Genomic DNA, 19071 nt, shown 5'->3' with positions numbered 1-19071 from the left:
TTGGACAGCAAGCAACAAGGCAAACTTTGCTTCAGCAGGATTTCTTTGGAGTCGGAATCTCAGATGCAATGGGTTTCTAATTGGATTACCCGCCACAGATGACGGGCCCTGCGCTCATCCCGAAAGGGAAGGCGGATGACGCACCTTACTCGGCTGGCCTCCACAGCTCTCACAGCCATGTTGTCTTCGGACACTTGAAAGCGCAACAGCAAGAAAAACCAAGCCTCATTGTTCTCCAGTGTGCGTTTGAGGGAGGCTTCCAGCAGGTCAGACTTGAGAAACTGCCAACGGTACCCGTTGGAGTTGACCACGCCAATGGAGTCAACCGTAATCACTAGCAGCTCAGCAGCATGATGCCTGCGTGACTGTCGTGATGGCAGCGGCAGAGCGAACATCACACCCGGTACGCTAAGTTTCAGGGACGAAACCAGCGCGGCCACCAAGGAAGACGCCAAGTCGTACCCTGTACAGTCCTCTCGTGCAAAGCTCCGAGCTGGACGCATAGTGGCGACCATTGGAAGCGATATGAGCTGATTCAGGAATCCGGCGCTGATTTTGGTGCAGCAGATCAGACACGACCCGGGGAATACGCCCAAAAGAGACAGGAAGCCTGATAAGACGCCCCCACAGACGCCTGTACAAGCCGCTCCTACCTTGGCACTTGTTGATGGGACACTTCCCTCTTGGTTCATTCTGTACGCTAAGTCTTCTTCGGCAACGAGAAACCCCTTGCGTGGCTTGCAGACGCAGTGCGCGATGCTCACCGCGTTTTCCAGTCCGAAATGCTTGCAGCCTTTCCAGAACCCAATAGGGATGTTTTTGGGAGGCAGCTCGTCTCGGCCCTCTCCGGCGGCGCGCGCCGCCAGTTGGGGGTACAGTACATACTTTCCGGTGTTCGACAGTCGGTGGAAGAGGTTGAAGCAGCTGCCCGTTATTCTGGTCGAGCACTCAAACGCTCCCGAGCAAACGCCAACCAAGCCAAACTTCACACTTCGTCCGCAATACAGACAGCACTGGCCTACTTGACAGTTTTGCCGGCAAACTTTGAACGCGTGAAAACAGGCGTCACGCCCGTTGAGGCAGCCGGTCAGCACTCTTCGGATGACCAGAGCCGGGTTGCCCAACATGTCAATAGCGCCCAATACCTTATGCAGCTGCTTGGCACCCTCCGTGGCGTACCGGATGACTACGTCTTCAATTAACTCGTCGGCCGACCCGCACAAATCCGTTGCTGAGAACTTCGAAAAGACAATCTGCGCATCGCTGATGGCGGCGACCAGGTCTAAAGCGGCGTACGCCGCACGAATAACCTCATTCTTAGGAAGGGAATCCGTTTTAGTGGCGTCAGAGGGGTTTGATACGTTTACGACGAAGGCCAGCTTGGCAATTTCAAACCCCGAGATGAACACCTTCAAGTTGACAGACGAGCGATACAGCACCGGGCCGTGTAACGCGATCCACTCCGGACCTCCAGGATTTTCCTGTGCTTCCTCAATTACACGGATAGCTGAGTTGAAGACCTCCAAGTCGATGGACTGCAGGGCATTGTCAACGACGAACAAAAGCTGCCGAACGATGACCATGCTTACATGTATGGACATCGGAGCCATGTCTACCTCCAGCTTGGGGAACTCTATCAAAGTCGCACCAGCAGTGACTGTCGAGGTCGACGACCGCAGGAGCATGTCGAAGTGTGCGACCTTCCCGTCCGCTAGGGAACGCTTACCGGCAAAGTTGCCGGTTATGGGGCGTAATATCGTGTCGCAGCGCGTTGTGGGGCTGGAATCCGCCTGCACCCATCCAAGGTCCACGGTCATCAGCACCTCCTGATCGCCAAGCATCTGGTAATTCAAGTCTAGGTTCTTGAGTGACACGTACAGCAGTTCGACTGGGACACTCGAGATGATGGCCACACCAGCCCCCTCTAGCGAGAACGTGATGCTCGTGTCGGAGTTGAAATCCAGCATTGGCATCTTCTCCGCTGGCGATTCCAGGAGGTACTTCTCAACAAGCAACCCGTCAGGCATGTTCTGCCCTAGGGTGGCAGCCGTCACGGAGAGCACCGTGGACGTGCGGGCTGTAGGGCTGGTGTTGGGCAGACTTTCTGGATGGCCGCCAATGTACTCCTGCACGTGGTCAGGCAGGGTGCCCTTGTACTCCTGGAAGACTACCCACTTGCTGCCTGTGACGATCAGGAAATGTGCGAGAATCAGTAACGGGCCACTGTTCTGCCAGTCAGGAATCACGAGTACCAGGCTGGTCCCTGAATGAGCAGTGCTCCCTCCACTCACGAGTGCGCTTGTGTCTGCCAGAGAAAATTTCGTACGGGTCTATATGGGCAGCGATGCCTTCCTGCCGGCGCCGGTCCATCCACTGACGCAGCAAGTGACTTGGTGGACCTCCCCGGTGCGTGGGTTCGGAGGAGTCATGTCCGGTGTGACCAGTCTGTGACGTTTGGTCCGAAGTGTAATCAATGGCCCAGATGTCCAAAACCTTCGGGTTGCCGGAGAAGAAACTGAACCAGGCAAACGTGGTGCTCCTCTCCTCAAGCAACGCTTGAGCGCGTGCCACATGATGAGCGTTCTGACTGTCGAGAAGGATGTGAAACTGTGTGCGGAGCTTCGTGTCTTGTGGAGGTAGAGGTATCATCAGTTGTACTCCCTCCTGGCTTACCCCTAGAGGAGTGTTACTCAGGTTGACGAATCGGAACTCAGGGACAGTGGGGGTTGAAAACCGCAACAAGCGGCAACCGTTTACAAGGCTGACTTGCACCTCCGTTATCACCAGACTGGATGCCCGTCCCAGAGGTTCGCCAGGATGCATTATTTGCAGCTGCGTGGACGTGGACACGTCGACAGGCACAGACCACATAGTAACGTCCTGATCGATGTCGATGCTAGGCGACATGGTTCCTCGGTCCATCATTGGCCTCATGACCTTTAAAAAGTACTCCTCGGCGTCAGGCACTCCTGACAGCTGAATCATGACTCGGCTGCAGGAGAGCTGCGGGTGGAATTCCAGATACCCAAGCGCTGGGACTTTCATATACCCAGTAAGGTGGCCAGAGGTGCGTGGCATCAGCCTAGAGTCTGCTAGAATGTAGGGGTCTTCCCGGATCCACATGGGGTTGGACTTGTTGTTGATGAGGGTGAACGCGGGATGGATGTCCACGACGGTAGTCCGGATGAACGGAGAGCTCGCCGGGTACATGCTAACCGCGTACGACAGTTGTGGCTGCCGGGTGGACCTGGGCACAGTAACGATGTTGACCTCGCCGTTGCGCACAGTGAACGGTTTGCTGATATCTTCTTTAGTCCCCCAAAGGCGGAAGACGCGCCCCAAATCCACGCGGCCGTAACGGTCGTGTTGGGCTATGAGGTTGACATTGGGCACACGCAACCTGCAGGACGACCCGTACTCGTTCGACAAAAGGCTACGACTAGTGGCGGCAACTGTCATTTGGGCGATGTCGTCAGCGCATATGGCTACCGGGTATTCATTGCGGTTAGATATCCATGCGGGAGCAAAGAGCGCTGCACGAACGATGCTGCTGCGGCCACTCAATCGAGTCACGTGCTTCAGGTTGCTGGGGAGGAATCGGTCGTTGGCCAGAGGACTCACCTCGAGGGTGAGCGTAAGCGCTTGCGAGCTGCGAATAGCGGTAGTGTCCACAGATGTCCGTCTGGACCACCATTGCAAGGGGCAGAACGATAACTGCCGGAATACGGACTCAGCAACCTCATCCGCGAGTATGGGCTGGCTAATCATGACGTCGTTTGGCTCAAGGAGAGTGACGCAGAGCATTGGAGTTATGTGCGGAAGCACAACGTCAGCACCGACACCCAAGCGGATGTGGCGCCCTCGGCTCAAGCGTGTCGTCGCGTCGTCGCCCATCAGGTTCTTCACATCAACCACGTCCTCCTCAGTGGTCGTGCTGGCCAAATACTCCTGCACGAAAGGCAGAACGACAGTCTTGATCTCCAAAGGGTCGTCCAGCTTGTGAAGAAGACACGGAACGGGGAGCCGACAGGCGAACTCCATGGCTGGTGTCAGACAAACCTCTCGATAGAAGCCGCGAGCTGGAAAGAGTGAGACAATAATTGACAGAAGAGGCACCTACTGGCATTCTTCTTTCTTAGAGACGACAGGACAGCCAAAGTAACCGCCAAGGTGAAGTTGTCTGAACCGCGCGTCAGATTTACGCGACCAGATGGATAGGTGTTCAGGTTCATTGACCGCTCGTCCGTCTCGTCATCCTGGAGACGACTCTCACATGTCCCCATCAGGCGCAGTACGGACGGATCCAGCAGTAGCTCACCCTCAGAACCCTCGTCCAGAGTAACCAGCAGTTCAGTGCTACTGCCGAAGAGCCACCAGAGCGGCAGGGGACACAGGGACTCAGGAGGGACATGGACCTGCGTCTTGCCTGCAAAGGGTCCCCTTCTGATGGCTGAGATGCCATCTAACACGAAGGAGGAAAACGTTATCCACTTTCGACTTGGCTTATCGCGAGAAGCCTCAGACGCCGCAACGTGCACGCTTTCGGGCTCAGTAGCGGCAGTAGCGAACACATCCGAGTGAAACCGCGGCTGCACGATTACCGCACAGCCAGAGAGATTACGAAGGCCAGTCTGGGCGGTCAACACGACTTGACGACCGTGGGGGGTGGCGGGGGTCAGGCCCCGGATGAGCACATCGAGGTAACTCCTGCTTTCTTGAAGGGCGCGGAGTCGGAGAGTGACCACGGTGATGTTTCCTGGGGTCCAATCCACCCATGCAGAGGGCAAGATGTATACCTGCCGATCCAGCTGAATGAGAATCTTGAAATCGCCCATCTCAGCAGCCGTCAAACTAGTCGCCGACCCATCCTCCACCAGCTTCACGTAGCCGTCCACCCTTATGCCTATGACTTGTCCTAGGGAGTTGGCGATGGTTGCGGGACCTCTAGAGGGCTCGGAAGCCAGAACTCCGGGCAAGCCGCCGGACGGTAGAAGTCTTGACAATGCACGCGTCTTGAGAGTTGCGTAGCTGACCCCTGGCACCATTGACTCGAAGTCCAACGCCTGTAGCAGAGGTTTGAGAACGTCAAAGCCCTCGTTCACCCGGAAGTGGTAGACGTGCGATCCAGTGTCCAGCCCAAGAGACACAAACCCGGGGTACACTACGTGTCCTAAGCCATCGCTATCCTGGGCTATGAGCCGCTCCAACGCGCTAACCTTCATGCTTTCACGTGCTTGATGGTTGACGATGACGTAACGGTACATGGCCTGCTGCAGCGTGTCCAGCACGGCCACGCTCAGGTTGACGTTAATCCAGGACATCGCAGACACAACTTCCAACGGATGCTGAGGAGCAATCTTACCAGCGACGTACGACAGCACGAAGGGCTCTACTAGAGACATGTGTCGCGCCTCGTCTGGAATCTTGTAGTCGACGGAGACGGTGATGTCTCCATGAAGTACTATCCAGGCCGGCGCACGGTTATCCAAGTTCTTGTCGCTGTTGAGGAGCTCACGTCTCGCTTCCGTCACCCCTTTGTTTAGTATCGACTCGAACTGGCCTCCCTGCTTTCCTTCGCGAGCGGAACCACGAAGGGCGCGTCCTATGCGTCTCAGAAGCGCTTGGAACCGTTTATGAGTCTCAATGTATCGCTGCCGCTTACGAATCCTCGTGAAGTTCATGGGGTTCTGAAGTTTATCGTAGTCAAAGGAGACGCTCCTCATGTTTTCTGCATTGTAACTGCAATCCAACAGTCGTGCGTAATGAGCCATTCCAAACCACCAGTCACGCTCCAGGTTGTGAGAGGCGACATAGGGGGATCTGATGACGAGATGCAACCCTGCTGCGTCCACCAGTGCCACCATCAGCTTATCCGCGGACTCCTGCGTGTATCCGCCTTTCAGCACAACAACCAAAGACTCCAGGGTGACATCGACTTCAATCTCAAACGCCAGAAGGCACAACGGCAGCCCACCAAGCACGACAGGCTTCTCGGGGGCGATTAGGACGTCGTTTCCCCCCTCGTCAGAGTAGTTTTCACCAGTGCTGGCTCCCTCCATGGACGTTTCTGCGGATTCTGGGAATTGGTTGGCCATGGTTGCACTGAACGCATGGCCAATGGAGACGAGCGTAATCAGATCCAGCAGATTGGGAGATGTCAGATTCACATGAATGGGGTCCACATGCACTGAGATGTAAAATCCCTCTCGGTGGTTGGGCATGAGAAACCCCCTGGAATGCCGGGCCAGCAGCGACACTGACCTGTTGATACCGTTCAGTCTTTCGAAGAACATGATTGGCGTCGGGAAGAATAGGGTGCCAGAGAGGGTCGCTCTGAATGGCTGCAAGACTGGAGAGTCGTTGAGGATCTTCTTCCATGGCAGGTCGCGCAAGGAGATTGCCGAAGCCGCCTCAAGGTTGGTGAAGGCCAGGGCAACGTGATCGATGTCAAGCGTGATATCCACACGGGACGGACAGAAAAACGCAAGCGACGGACCAATAACGTTCTGTCGGAATAGAGAGTGCACAGTGGGAAAGCTGTCATCCGGTTCGGAGTGCAGCCACGGAAGGAGGTCATCCAGGCTAGAGTCGGTTCGGGTAGGCGCCTGGGGCAGCTCGAACTCCACGCGTTTGCGTGGAGATGTCTCGGGGCGACCTAGAAACCATCCATGACCAGGAGGTAGTCGAACGCCGGTCTGACTTGGGACGGTGTAGTGAGAAGCTTTGGCGTCCATGGAGAGGCTGGCGTTGAAGACCAGGCACCTAGGCAGGGGCACCGTCCCTGATCGTAAGAAATTCCAACCCGAGAAGCGATCTGTTTTCGGAGGAGACGGAGGCCTACACGGCGCAACGGAGATCAGAACTTCGATCTGCTTCATTCGGAGGTTAATACGAGTCGACTTGGGAACTTGTTGTTGGTCCGTGAGCATCTCACTCTGCAGCTGACGCTGTAGTACAGAGTCGTCCGCATCATCGGCTAGCAAGGGTGCAGGTTCCTCGCTGACCTCGCTGACCTTAGGCGCTGCTTCTCGCAAAAGACGCAGGGCTACAGTCGAGACAAGGTCCAGGTACTCCCACATCAGTACCACCCGCAACGGGCGTACAAGCAACGCAAGATCCTGGACCTTGCTTACGAAGTCGACATAAATGCTGAAGTACAGGAAGGGAGCTGTGATGTCTGACGCCAAGAAAGCCGCCGCTTCGCAGAACGATAGGGAGTTGATGTCTACCAGCCCCGATTCCAGCTCGATGCAATGCGAGGGCACTCGCTGCCGCCGAACCCCCCGGAGGAGGCACCTCAGCGGTACGGGAGACAGCCCTGAGAGGTCTATCACCTGCAGGTTGCCAACTGCCACCTGGGAGGACATCGTCTGCGACTTCATGTCAACGGAGGACGATAGTGCCAGCTTCGTGACCGACACGCCTAAAATCGCCCTCGAGAGGGGTGAGTCGCCTGTGTCGGCGACAGTCGTGAGCCTGACGTCAACTTCCAGAATGGACACATGGACTTCGAGAGAGCCGAGGAACGCTGGAGTCAAGCTCAGGTTTTCCAAAGGCTGCATGTTTAGGAGCGATGAATCTTCCGAGGACATCGTAGAAGTCGCAGGAGGCGTGTGTGCGTCCCGAACGCTGTCAATTGCCGCCATCGCTAGGTCCAGGTCTGACAGCACGAGATCTGTCAAACTTACTGCGTACTGCACGAAGCTCTCGTCCACCACTACACGCAGCGAGTCGCGCCAGTAATCCAGGTGCAGCGTGGACACGTCTCTTCGAACGGGATCGTGGCATACACGCACAATTATGTTGTCATAGGAACTCTTCTCGAGGATAACTCCGCAGGCAGGGGCCGCTGAAATGAAGGATCCACTGCGGGCCCTTGCGAACGCAGCGAAAAGAGTGTGATCGATACCTATTGATGACAGACATTCTCCCGCGTCGGTGAAGTGAGCGAGGAACAGCCCTTCAATACGCAAGCGAATCTCGTCAGTCACCTCAGCCGCGGCGATCTCGGCGGTGTACACGTCTCGGGTGGGCTGCACATCAGACTGCAGTGACAGGCTGTCAATGGACAGACATAGAGCCTCCTTGGCCTGGAAAATATAGCAGACGTATGAGTGAAGGCACCTACCAAGTCTCCTGAGTCCTTAGTTATCAGTACGGCAACAGGCTTCCCAAGTTGGACCTGGAAGTTAAGGTTGACGTGCGAACTGGAGCCAGCGCTGACGCGACCTGCGTACAAACAGCCCCAAGCCGCCAGTTGAAGGGTTAGTCGGTCAACAGCCTCCTGGGTCTGCATGGAGTCCATGACCTGCATAGCGATCAGAGCCAGGGCCCCGAATTGCACCAGTCGGCTTGGATCGGCTATGATTGCAAGCGGTTCGTTGGTTTGCAGAATCATGGACATGGGTGAGTGGGGTGGCGCCACGAAGGTGCTCAGTTCCAGCTGCACCTTCAGCACCGGTGTCATCTTCTTAATGGCCTGTCGAGTCAGTCGTGCTTCGTCGCCCGATGGCCATTCTCTCCCCAAAGCCCCACGGCTCACCACCACAGGGTAAACGTCCACGGTGGTGGGCTTCAGGTCAGCCAGCACAACTCGTAGCGGGTACACCTCTACGCCGAGCCAGAGTTTGAATCGAGCCGTGTCAGAGTTGACCACCAAGTGGACAGCGTCCAGGGCCGCTTCGAGGCTCTTCGTGATCAGCCAGTCTTGCGGCGCCTGCTGGGGAACGGTGATGGCGACGTTCACACGGAGAAGGCTCAGGTCCAGGTAGAAGTCCGCGCCGGTTGTTAGAGGGTTGAACTTGACCACTTGGTCAGACGGGATGTCATCCAGAATCGCAGAGACTGAACGCATCAATGACTCCTCGAGCTCGTCGCTGGCCGCTCGTCCGAACCACCTGGCGAAAAAGGACGCCTTGGAGGGCTGGAGGGTACTTTGCGCCACTTGCACCTTTTGAACAGCCTGCCGCTGAAGGAAGTTAACGGCAGCGGAACTGTATTGCATCTGGTACTCCTCCATCAGTCTGGTGTCGTCTTCCGTCTGGTGGGTTGGGTCCAGGAGTCTTCTGCAAAAAGCAGCTTGATACTGGTGTGCCTCCTCTGGGGTGCTGCGGCTGTGTTCGACTAGACTTGTAAGCCCTTGTTGCCAGTTTAACCAGAGACCCAAGCTCCCCTCGAACCAGCGGATCAGCCCAAGTAATTGTCTGATGTCAGCCTTTGCTGCCAGATCCTCGAGATGGATGTCTGCGCGTGCCACTGGGAAGAGACCTGGGGCACCTGTACTGTCGCTCCAGAGTTTCACTAAAGGCTCCTTGTGGGCCTGCGGAAATGGCAGCACCGACAGATCAAGTGAGAGCGATCTAGGCTCCAGCACCCACCAGTGACACAGGCCATTGATGAGTTTCTCTATGATAACCTCAGCGTGAGGCACCTCAGAGGGCTTAAATCGCAGCTGTCGTCTTATCAGGTCACCAATGCGGTCGGACTCCGAGTCCTTCTCAAACATTTCCGTGATCGGGTCAAAGTCAACCAAGGGAGAGACCCTTACTGGCTCCTCCACCTGAGCAGCGGCACTGCACCAACCGTCAGGTTTTACTGTTTCCGCCGCGTCGAAGAACACTTCCTCCTCCTCCGTTATGCAATGCGCTTCAAGCAAAGATCTGTAAGGAGGACTGCATCTCAAATCAACAGGGATGTCCTTGAGGCAGACGACCACCGCGGGGAGTGCGGCATCCTCCCCACCTACCTTGTCCGATGCTCGAAAGTTGCACCATCCACACGCGGCGGACTCCACTTCGGTCATAGAAGAAGACGACCCCAGACTCTGCATGGACCGTGAGCCCGAAGATCTCGTGCGCCTCGTAGCGTGTATCTCGCGCTCTAGCCGGCTTCGCCGCAGACGGAGGATCTCGTCCTCCGGCTTGAGCTGGTCGATGTAGATCCCAAGTCCATCAACTGTCACCGTCTCACAGAGAAGGTTCCACCTCACAGAGTGATCGAGCGACCTGAGAGAGCGATTTGGGCCCTGGTTCTTCACCGTCAGCTTGTGAATCCGGGCACCCATCGCTAGCGGAGCCACTGACGTATCTTCCACGCGCACCTCCACATCTTCGATTTCAACAACTACGTTGTGGGCCAGCCTTTGTATGACTTTCCAGAGGAAACCGCCTTCAAGGGGCAGTGATGAGAACCCCTCAAGGCCTTCTCCACTCATCGCTTCCTTTGTGGCTTGGATCTGGCTTAGGACTTTGTGTGAGTCCCAGAAAGATGGTGGCACGCTGTCCATGACCAGTAGCACGTTTTGCACCTTGATGTTGGTGGTGCCGTAAAGGAGGTTGGCAATGGGGATTCTTACCCCAACGCGGCCTATGAAGGAAACGTCGATGCTCAACGGCACGCCCAGGGCCGCCAAAATAGTTTGGTTGAACTGGAGTCTCTCCAAGCGCAGCTCGCCTCTGAGCAGCGGCAGCAGACTCACCTGATCCTCCTGGATAGGGTCTACGAACTGACGGATCAGTGGGTTCAGTTTGGCAAGTAGCTGTGCTACAAGACCCATGAGCACTCGTTTGTGTGCAATGGGCAGATTCCACTCCACCTGGACTGACTCAACGAGAAGAGCGAAATTTCGCAGACTTGTTTATAACGGTGTGCTGGCATCTAAGATGCAGAGAGTTGCAATCATGTGGGCGCCCAGGCCACCGCTACGAAGGAGATCATATTGGAGAATATCATGACCACCCTGCTGCAAGGTGCACCTTCAGACTGCGCTGAATATGGCGTCGCCGACCACGAGCAGGTCGACGAGAAGAGCGAGGTCGATGTAAACCTGCTTTTGGACGGACTCAAGACGAATCTGGTGTGCTCCACTTTGAAGGAGGCGGAACTGCAGTCACTGATAGCGGCTATGAAATCATATGTCTTTTCTGCTGGGGAGATCGTGTTTAACGAGGGCGACCCCGGCTCCTATTTCTTCACGGTGAAGCAGGGTGCCGCAGTAATAACGGAGAACGGTGTGAAAAAGGATGAACTAACTCGCGGCCGCACGTTTGGCGAGATAGCACTCATCCACGACGCTGTACGGACGACCACCGTAACTGCTGGACGCGCTGGGCTGACTGCATGGGCTGTTACTCGGGTGGTGTTTCGTAGCATTTTGCAGCAGATGAGTGCTAAGACCTATGCAGAGAACCGAACGTTTCTAGACTCCGTGAAGCTCTTTGAAATGCTTACCGAAGCACAGCGCTCTATGATAACTAACGCGCTTCTCACGGAGACTATCGAGGCCGACCATGACATCGTAACACAAGGACAGCCTGGGGACGTACTCTACATCCTTAAGGAGGGCACAGCCAAAGTGATGATAAAGAACCAAGTCGTTCGTGAGCTAGTGAAGGGCGACTACTTCGGAGAGAGAGCGCTGCTCTACGATGAACCGCGCTCGGCAACTGTAAGGGCAGTGGTAACTACCACTTGTCTGGGAGTTGGGAGGGTGCATCTGGATAATGTTCTGGGTAATTTGCAGCACGTGCTATTTCGGAATGTTATGCTGCAGGCGTTGCAGCAGTCGCCAACGCTGAGGCAGTTCAGCGAAAAGCAGCTCGCCACGCTTATGGCCGGTGTAGTTGTGAAGGACTACCCCGAGAACTTCACGATCGTCAACAGAATATCCAATGGCAAGCTCACACGCCAAAAGGATCTGGCCTGCATAATTGTGCTCGAGGGCTCCGTCTTGATCTCCCTAAGGGGAAAGAAGGTGACTATTCTGGAGAGAGGAGGCTTTTTCGGAGAGCAGTATGTGAAGGTGGGTACCGGCTGACCGACCTCAGCAGCACCTGCAAACAAACTTCATGCATCGCGTCGACTCCATAACCGTGAGCAAAGTCGCACTTTTGGCGTCCAGTGCCTTGGTAGCTTGTCTCGGAGACGTAGGATCTGCACTGGAGACGAACAACAAACTTCTCGTACTGAAGAAGATGTTCATTTTCCGGTGAGTAATTTTTTGGTTTTATGCTGGGTCTATTCCGCCATCATGTTTCTCTCCTCGTACAGGCACATATGCCAGTGAGAGATGCAGCCCTGCTTCTAAGGGGGCGGGCTGTACGTCACTCTTTTGGGTAATGCGCAATGGTGACTTATTCCAGCTACCTCTCCACCGATCAGTCTGAGAGATTGATTCAGGCCTTTCAGGATGTGACGTACACGAAGGGGGAAGAGATCATCCGGGAAGGAGAAACTGGCACTCGGTTCTTCATTATTAAGAACGGCGAGGCTGTGGTGACGAAAGGCGGCAAACGAATTAGGACTTCCGGCAAGTACGACTACTTCGGTGAAAGGGCTCTCTTGTACGACGAACCTAGGTCGGCGTCAATAGACGCACTGTCAGAGGAGCTCCACGTGTGGGTGGTGGATAAGGCTACGTTCCTGAGCATCATGGAAGGACCTATGCTGTCGCATTTGGAAGAGCGCATCCGGCTTCAGGACACACAGGTGGAAGTCAAAGACTTGACTCTGATGGGCGTCGTCGGTGAGGGTACTTTTGGAGTTGTTCGGCTGGTTAGGCACAAACGAACCGGGCACCACTACGCCTTGAAGGCCGTCAGCAGAAGCGTCGTGGTTAAATTGAACCAGCAAGAGCATATCCGTACAGAACGGGAAATTTTAGCTGAAAACGACCACCCGTTTATTATTAAGCTGGTCCGTACTTTCAAAGATGCTAACTTTCTCTACTTCCTGACTGAGCTGTCCACCGGCGGGGAGCTCTACGAAGCCATCCGCAGCCTGGGCCTCCTTAATCGCGCGCAGGGCCAGTTCTACATGGCCTCCATCATCGTAGCCATGGAATACCTCCACGAGAAGAAGGTAGTATATCGCGATCTCAAACCCGAGAACATCTTACTCGACTCCCAGGGATACATAAAGCTCATTGACTTCGGTAGGTCTCTGGGCCTAAGATGATTGCAGGATGCGCCAAAAAGGTGTCTGGCCGAACGTACACCTTGGTAGGGACTCCGCATTACATGGCTCCGGAGGTGATACTGGGAAAGGGCTACACTACGGCAGTGGACATTTGGGCCTTGGGAGTGTGCTTCTATGAATTCGTGTGCGGGCCTTTACCCTTCGGAAACAACGCAGAGGAGCAACTGGACATATTCCGGGACATCTTAACTGGACCCCTCAAATTCGATCGGAAGATTGACAAAGACGCGAAGGACATGATCAAGCGACTCCTCTGCCGGTTGCCGGAGGTTCGCCTAGGCTGCTCAGCCCATAGGTATAAAGACATCAGAGAGCACGCAGTTTTCTCCGATTTCAGCTTTGACCGCTTGATGGGTCGTGGGTACCAAGCACCACTAGTACCACCGGCGGAAAGTATTCCAGCCGGCACGAAAGAGGAGGTGGCGCCGACAGGAGGCGCCTCAGACACATTTGACATCGATCCTACTCCCTTTGGGAAGCCACCGGCAGTTGGAGAGCCATGGGATGAAGATTTCTAGCATGCGCTGACGAATTCCACGGATGCTTGCACGTTGCACTCCAAATCATCCACGTTGTTGTTCAAAAGTTGCAGTAGCTTGAAGCGCTCGTCCCGAGGTTCCTCAATCTCAAGAAGGGACCGCACTTCGTTCAGGCAAACTTCAAAAATCTCGGCCTCCAGGTTGCCCCGCACTTTCTCGTCGCTGTAACCACGGGCCTGCAGCCTGTCGTAGAGTACATCCGTGTTCGTTCGCAGAACGATGCCCCTGTCAACGCAGTGAGGCGACAAGAAGTCCACGCTGTGGAAGTCAAGGATGAGTCCGCCTTGAGGTCGGCTTTCCACCAGCTCCTCGACGTACTCGTTCACTTTCGTGTCGTCAAAAACACTGCAGAGTAGGGTGTCATCAAAGACAGAGTAGAGTTTCTGGGCTTCTATCTCCTTGGCAACATCGATATGGACGAACGCGTCACCGAGAGATTGGGACAGTTCCTCACAGAAGGTAGTCTTTCCAACACCTGGAGTACCACTGACGACAACGTTGGGCGTCCTCATATAAATCGCTAAAATGCGCTCGATTTTCTCCGCCTTGGAGTATCTGACGAAGGAGTCTGCGACTGAGGATGGCCTGTCAGAGCCGCCTAAACTCCACGAAGTCACTTCTCCGACAAGTGATGAGAATGAGACCGAACCTCCTGAATTAATACATGTGAAACCGGAGTCCCCTCTCCAGCCTATGCCTGAAAAGAGCTCACTGGTTTGCCGTTTTTTCCCTGTCCGCGGGGCTTCGGAAGGAGCATCTTTTGGGCATAAAACACCTGACACTCAACCAGGCCGCCGTAAAACTCGACGCGTGGCGGGTACGCTTGGCTTTATGCGGCGACAGCAGGAGCTCCCAGAAGGTGACGTCTCGTACGAAATGGACGCCTGCGCACCTGAAAAGGAGGCGGCGGATATCTGCGCAGCACCTCCTCGACAGGCTGATATTGCCACCGATGAGGCTGCCGTAGCGACGCCTACGTCACATGTCCCCCCAGAAGAGGCGGCGCTGGAGGAGAAAACACCAGAGAAAACATCGAACCAGACACTGGAGGAAACACCAGCCGAGAAGACTCCGGAGGCGAGGTCCATCTCTTCGGATCGCCATTGTGTAGCACCTGCAATCGTACGGGTCTTCTCAATTCTCCAGGAGTTGGAGGCCTCTGAGCCGTTTTCTAACTTCGACTGGGTCTCCGAGCTCGAAGACTTCGACGACCTACGATTGAGAACTCAAAATGCCTACGACAGCGGGAACCTCACGGATGTTGTGGAGCTGGAGTCGGCCTTGGAACTCGTGCTGCGCAAGCAAACGGATTCTTTGGCTATGGCTCTGGAACGCCACAGCGCCCTAGACGGAGTCCACCTGGGCGCCCATCTTTTAGCCCTCCAGCAATGCGTATGTAGTTTCGACGGAGAGGCGGATTTTGAGGTTAGCCCAGCATCGCTTCCTTCGTTAGGAAACTTTAGAGGCGCTAAAGAGGAGCACAGCTCACATGCTGCCTGCCTATCTGAACTGGAAGCCGCACACAGCTCAATTGTCTCCGAGAAGGAGGCTGCTCTGGGTCCAATCACGGAGCAGCTGTGCGTTACAGAACAGTCTAGGTCGGCTCTGGTATTAGAAATCGATACGCTGGAAACGGAGCTAAACCGCCTCCGATTACTATTGGCGGAGGTGTCTGCCACTTCTGAAACTCTAGAAGCTTCGAGACTTGAGATTGAAGCGCCCTTCAACTCAGAGCTCGATCGGGTATCTGAACGCATAGACCACGCGAGGGAGGCGATGGCGGTTTCGAAGGGGGAATTTGAACGTATGGTTTGCGAGGCAGCAGCATTCCGTGAGGAGTTAGCAAACGTTGCTAGCCAGCTGCAGTTTCAATGGGGCCTCCGTGAGTGGTCGCAGGACACCAACGAGTTTTTAGCCGCGATAATGACCTCCTTGTCTTCGTTCCCCAGCACCTCCCAACCAAACATGCCCGCCCGCCCACTGGATTCACCATCCGAGGAGGAAATCTTTCTGAGGGGCGAAATTGAGCGACTCAACCAAGACGTACGTCTTTATCATACCAAAAAAGCTGACCTCACGACTCAACAGGAGAGGCTGAAGAAGCTGAAGGCGGACCACACTGCAGCCAAAGATTTCAAGAAGGCTGGTAGGACTCTAGGCATGCAACACACAGCCCTTTGCTCATGCCAGCTTCGGACTGTGGCCGCAGAAATCGTGTCGTTTGACTCCCATATGGCGGCAACCCACGACGAGCTGGCAGCCAACCAGGTGGACCTCTTGAGCGTGCTCGAACATCGACGCACAGCGCTTGAGACTCAGTGCGATGATTTATTCGGGATGTTGAAGTCCCAACAACGATCGCTAGGGCAGTATCTGGCCTGTTTGCAGCATTTGGAAGCGCGACTTTCCGAGTACGTGGAGTCATTCTCCTCCGAGTGTCCAGCGCCACAGGTGCGATTGGCGCAAGCTCTGTTAACTTTTACGGTGCGTTCTGCGCGGGCGTTATCCGAACGAACAGAGCCCGACCCAGACATCGAGTTCCATCTGGAGTTGCCCTTGCCTCCGACACTGTCAGAGTGTCAGGCAGTCAATACTCTGCAAACGTACTTGCAGGATCTTGACGATCTCCCCACGTTGGACTCGCAGTCAAATTCGCCGGCAGATTTAAGTGATGGATCTATGTGAGACCCGATGGGTTCATATGTCTCCTTCGGAGGAGAAGAGGTACCTCGACGCCCTGCGCGACCTTCTGGCGCGAGAAGAACAACGGTTCTTTCGTGTGGTCGATAGCATTCTGCACCACGGAACTGAAAAGCGCCGCCGTTGGATTTCTGAGGCGGAAGCGCAGATACGCGCTTTGAAGAAGCGAATCCTGGAACTGGAGTCGCATCGTGGCCTGGTGATAGTTGATACGTGTTCATGACATTGTAACAGACTGAGTGATCTTGGAGACGTTAGATGAATCTACTGCAGAAAACACGATTACTCATGTCGTCAACGGGCAGCCGAGAATCCACTCACACCGTAAAGCGAAAGGAGATCACTCCAAAAAGGACCATAGATCTTCAAGATGGGGATGAGCGAGGCCTCAGCAATAGAGAGAGTGGCGTCTACGATCAGGTACGGACAATTGCTGGCCACAGAGGGTCTACGATTGACAATCTCTTTGCAGAGATAGACGCCTGCGAGGACTGTGAAGACAATCTCAACGAGCTAAAGTCGCTTACCAGAGGCTCACCTGAGAGCGTAGATCGCCTAATGGAAGGAGTTGAGTGTCACGTGCTCCTTGACGTGGAAGGCACCCTACGGATCGCCCAGGTGCTGCTGACTCTCAACTCATCCGGCCGCGACCTAGAGCTTATCAACCAGCGAGGCACGCAGCGACTGTTGACGCTGCAACTCGGACAAGTAGTTGACACCTCTGAGGCCAGCGTTCGGAAGTTTAGACGGTCCAGCGGCGCTCCGTCGGCAGCCGCTGCGTTGGCACTAAAGTCGGTCCGAGCCTACTTGATGGTGCACACGGAGAGTCGCACGGCTCCCTTCGTGTTTTGCTTTGGCCGAGTCGATGAGCGAGACGAATCGGCCAGGGTTTTGGCGGCTGTACTGGAGCTGAAGTCGGGCAAGGCACCGACAACTACCTCGAACGAAACGCATCCAGGTCATCGAATATGCGGGATGACGGTGTTCTCGCAAAATCCTTCAGGAAAACGGACACTGTACCTGAAGAACTCTGAAGAGGCGATTCAAGATCCTGAAGAGCGGCAAAAGATCCTGAAAGATGAGTGGATGGCGTCGCGGTACCTGAAGACCATAGGTCAGATAAGTTTGATCGTTGGTCAAGTCAGTCTGGTGGAATTCCTCATGAAAACGGGAGTCAAAGGGATGCTTCAGACTGAAGGAGACAATTTCATGGACGTCACCGTCATGGCAAGCCTCACCCAGCCGACCTTCTCGATAACCAACTCCAAAGGAAGACGAGTGATGCCGCTGCTGGATCTCGATAGAGCGTGTAGCGTCCGACCCGAGAAGCTGGCTCAGTGCTTCGCCGGAGTGACCCCTGTGTTCAGTTTCCTGCTGATTCCGTCTCCAAACGGCCACTTCTTGCTCCTCCAGTTCAAAAACGAGCTTGACAGGGACATGGTCCACACAATGTACGCTGTACTACGAACCTACAACGACTATCCTGAGCAGTATTTTGACTGAAAGTTCTCTCGATATCTTCGAGGACCCCACCAACAGGTAAATCCGTTATACTTGTTTCAAAGTTGTACAAATCCCCATTTCTGCTGATGACTCAAGGATGTGGGTTACCTTTCAGATTTGCACGCAGTCAGGTTTCTGAACATTATCAAGCCTGTGATGAGCTTCATCCCGGAGGTGGAGACGCCTGACCGTAAGATTCCGTTCAGGGAGAGGGCGACCATGACTCTCATGGCCTTGTTCATCTTTCTGGTGTGCTGTCAGATTCCGCTTTACGGCATTGTTCTGAACTCTAAAGGCGCAGACCCTTTCTACTGGGCCCGAGTCATTTTGGCGAGCAACCGTGGCACTCTGATGGAGCTCGGCATAAGTCCGATCGTAACATCCAGTATGGTCATGCAGCTCCTAGCAGGATCGAAGATCATAGACGTGGACATGTCACTTAAGGAGGACAGGCAGCTATTCCAAGGAGCCCAAAAGTTGTTTGCTATTCTGATCACTCTCGGCGAAGCTGCCGCTTATGTCATATCCGGCGCATACGGTGACCTGTCTGAAATGGGAGCAGCCAAGGCAGTCTTCATCGTGGTGCAGCTGACAGCGGCGGGACTAGTGGTTATTCTGCTCGATGAGCTGCTGCAGAAGGGCTACGGGCTAGGAGCCGGAATTTCGCTCTTCATTGCTTGCAATGTCTGCGAAAACATCGTCTGGAAAGCCCTGTCTCCTACCACCATCAACACAGGCAAGGGAACCGAGTTCGAGGGCGCCATCGTGGCCTTCTTTCACCTGCTAGTCACAAGATCTAACAAATTGGACGCCCTACGGGAAGCTTTTTACAGGTCCAACGCTCCCAACGTAACGAACCTCATCGCTACGGTGCTGGTGTTCGTCATTGTTATCTACTTCCAGGGCTTCCACGTCGATTTGGGTGTTGCCCATCAGAAAGTTCGAGGACAGACTGGGACATACCCAATCAAGCTGTTTTATACCAGCAACATTCCCATTATCCTACAGTCGGCTCTGGTCTCCAATCTTTACTTTGCCTCCCAGATGCTGTATAAACGCTTCCGCTCTAACCTGATCGTCAATCTGTTGGGTCAGTGGCAGGAGCTTGACTCCAGCGGCAAATCCGTTCCAGTCGGAGGCATATCCTACTACATTTCTCCACCACACACCCTCAGTGACATCGTAGAGGATCCGCTGCATACCTTCATCTACATCTCCTTCGTCATGATATCTTGCGCCCTTTTCGCCCGTGCCTGGACCGACGTCTCGGGATCCAGTGCCAAAGACGTTGCAAAGCAACTCCGCGATCAGCAGATGATTATCAAGGGTCACCGCGACACCTCCATCGTAAACG

The 19071-nt window shown here is 54.8% G+C and overlaps 6 protein-coding genes across 11 annotated transcripts; 5 read left to right on the top strand and 1 right to left on the bottom strand.

Annotated features, from left to right (window-relative positions):
* Positions 1 to 59: 59 nt before the first annotated feature.
* On the bottom strand, positions 60 to 10555 carry KVP18_001160 (uncharacterized protein; the record flags this gene model as incomplete). 3 transcript variants are annotated; one of them, XM_067950891.1, is made up of 4 exons in its annotated part: positions 60 to 2263; positions 2292 to 4079; positions 4121 to 8090; positions 8129 to 10555. In XM_067950891.1, 4 exons carry the CDS (start codon positions 10553 to 10555, stop codon positions 60 to 62), a joined length of 10389 nt encoding a protein of 3462 aa, XP_067805806.1. The 3 variants fall into 3 exon arrangements, with proteins under 3 accessions (XP_067805806.1, XP_067805805.1, XP_067805807.1); XM_067950890.1 differs by lacking the exons at positions 4121 to 8090; positions 8129 to 10555 and having other exon boundaries at positions 2292 to 4041; XM_067950892.1 differs by lacking the exon at positions 60 to 2263 and having other exon boundaries at positions 4050 to 8090.
* Positions 10556 to 10729: 174 nt separating this feature from the next.
* On the top strand, positions 10730 to 13493 carry KVP18_001167 (uncharacterized protein; the record flags this gene model as incomplete). Of its 3 annotated transcripts, XM_067950904.1 has the most annotated exons (4): positions 10730 to 11800; positions 11826 to 11986; positions 12141 to 12931; positions 12961 to 13493. In XM_067950904.1, the coding sequence occupies 4 exons, from the start codon at positions 10730 to 10732 to the stop codon at positions 13491 to 13493; spliced, it is 2556 nt and encodes an 851-aa protein (XP_067805819.1). The 3 variants fall into 3 exon arrangements, with proteins under 3 accessions (XP_067805819.1, XP_067805820.1, XP_067805818.1); XM_067950903.1 differs by lacking the exons at positions 10730 to 11800; positions 11826 to 11986 and having other exon boundaries at positions 12124 to 12931; XM_067950905.1 differs by lacking the exons at positions 11826 to 11986; positions 12141 to 12931; positions 12961 to 13493 and having other exon boundaries at positions 10730 to 11815.
* Positions 13494 to 14039: 546 nt separating this feature from the next.
* Positions 14040 to 16199, top strand: KVP18_001157 (uncharacterized protein; the record flags this gene model as incomplete). Its single annotated transcript, XM_067950884.1, has 1 exon — positions 14040 to 16199. One exon carries the CDS (start codon positions 14040 to 14042, stop codon positions 16197 to 16199), a length of 2160 nt encoding a protein of 719 aa, XP_067805799.1.
* A 16-nt stretch (positions 16200 to 16215) lies between these two features.
* Positions 16216 to 16437, top strand: KVP18_001173 (uncharacterized protein; the record flags this gene model as incomplete). Its single annotated transcript, XM_067950915.1, has 1 exon — positions 16216 to 16437. The coding sequence occupies one exon, from the start codon at positions 16216 to 16218 to the stop codon at positions 16435 to 16437; it is 222 nt and encodes a 73-aa protein (XP_067805830.1).
* A 65-nt stretch (positions 16438 to 16502) lies between these two features.
* On the top strand, positions 16503 to 17717 carry KVP18_001164 (uncharacterized protein; the record flags this gene model as incomplete). The annotated part of the gene is made up of 1 exon (XM_067950896.1): positions 16503 to 17717. The coding sequence occupies one exon, from the start codon at positions 16503 to 16505 to the stop codon at positions 17715 to 17717; it is 1215 nt and encodes a 404-aa protein (XP_067805811.1).
* An 86-nt stretch (positions 17718 to 17803) lies between these two features.
* KVP18_001169 (uncharacterized protein) lies at positions 17804 to 19071 on the top strand (the record flags this gene model as incomplete). Of its 2 annotated transcripts, XM_067950909.1 has the most annotated exons (2): positions 17804 to 17816; positions 17845 to 19071. In XM_067950909.1, coding segments are annotated over 2 exons (1240 nt in total), but the record flags the coding sequence as incomplete, so codon positions are not given. The 2 variants fall into 2 exon arrangements, with proteins under 2 accessions (XP_067805824.1, XP_067805825.1); XM_067950910.1 differs by lacking the exon at positions 17804 to 17816 and having other exon boundaries at positions 17874 to 19064.

Source organism: the organism of the source record quoted next, assembly GCF_019968955.1.
Source record: "MAG: Porospora cf. gigantea A chromosome Unknown PgA_NODE_90_length_42319_cov_352.742, whole genome shotgun sequence".
In the NCBI taxonomy this organism is placed as follows: Eukaryota; Apicomplexa; class Conoidasida; order Eugregarinorida; family Porosporidae; genus Porospora; species Porospora cf. gigantea A.
Note: the sequence above shows the minus strand (reverse complement) of the source record. Positions and strands in the feature narration are given on the sequence as shown.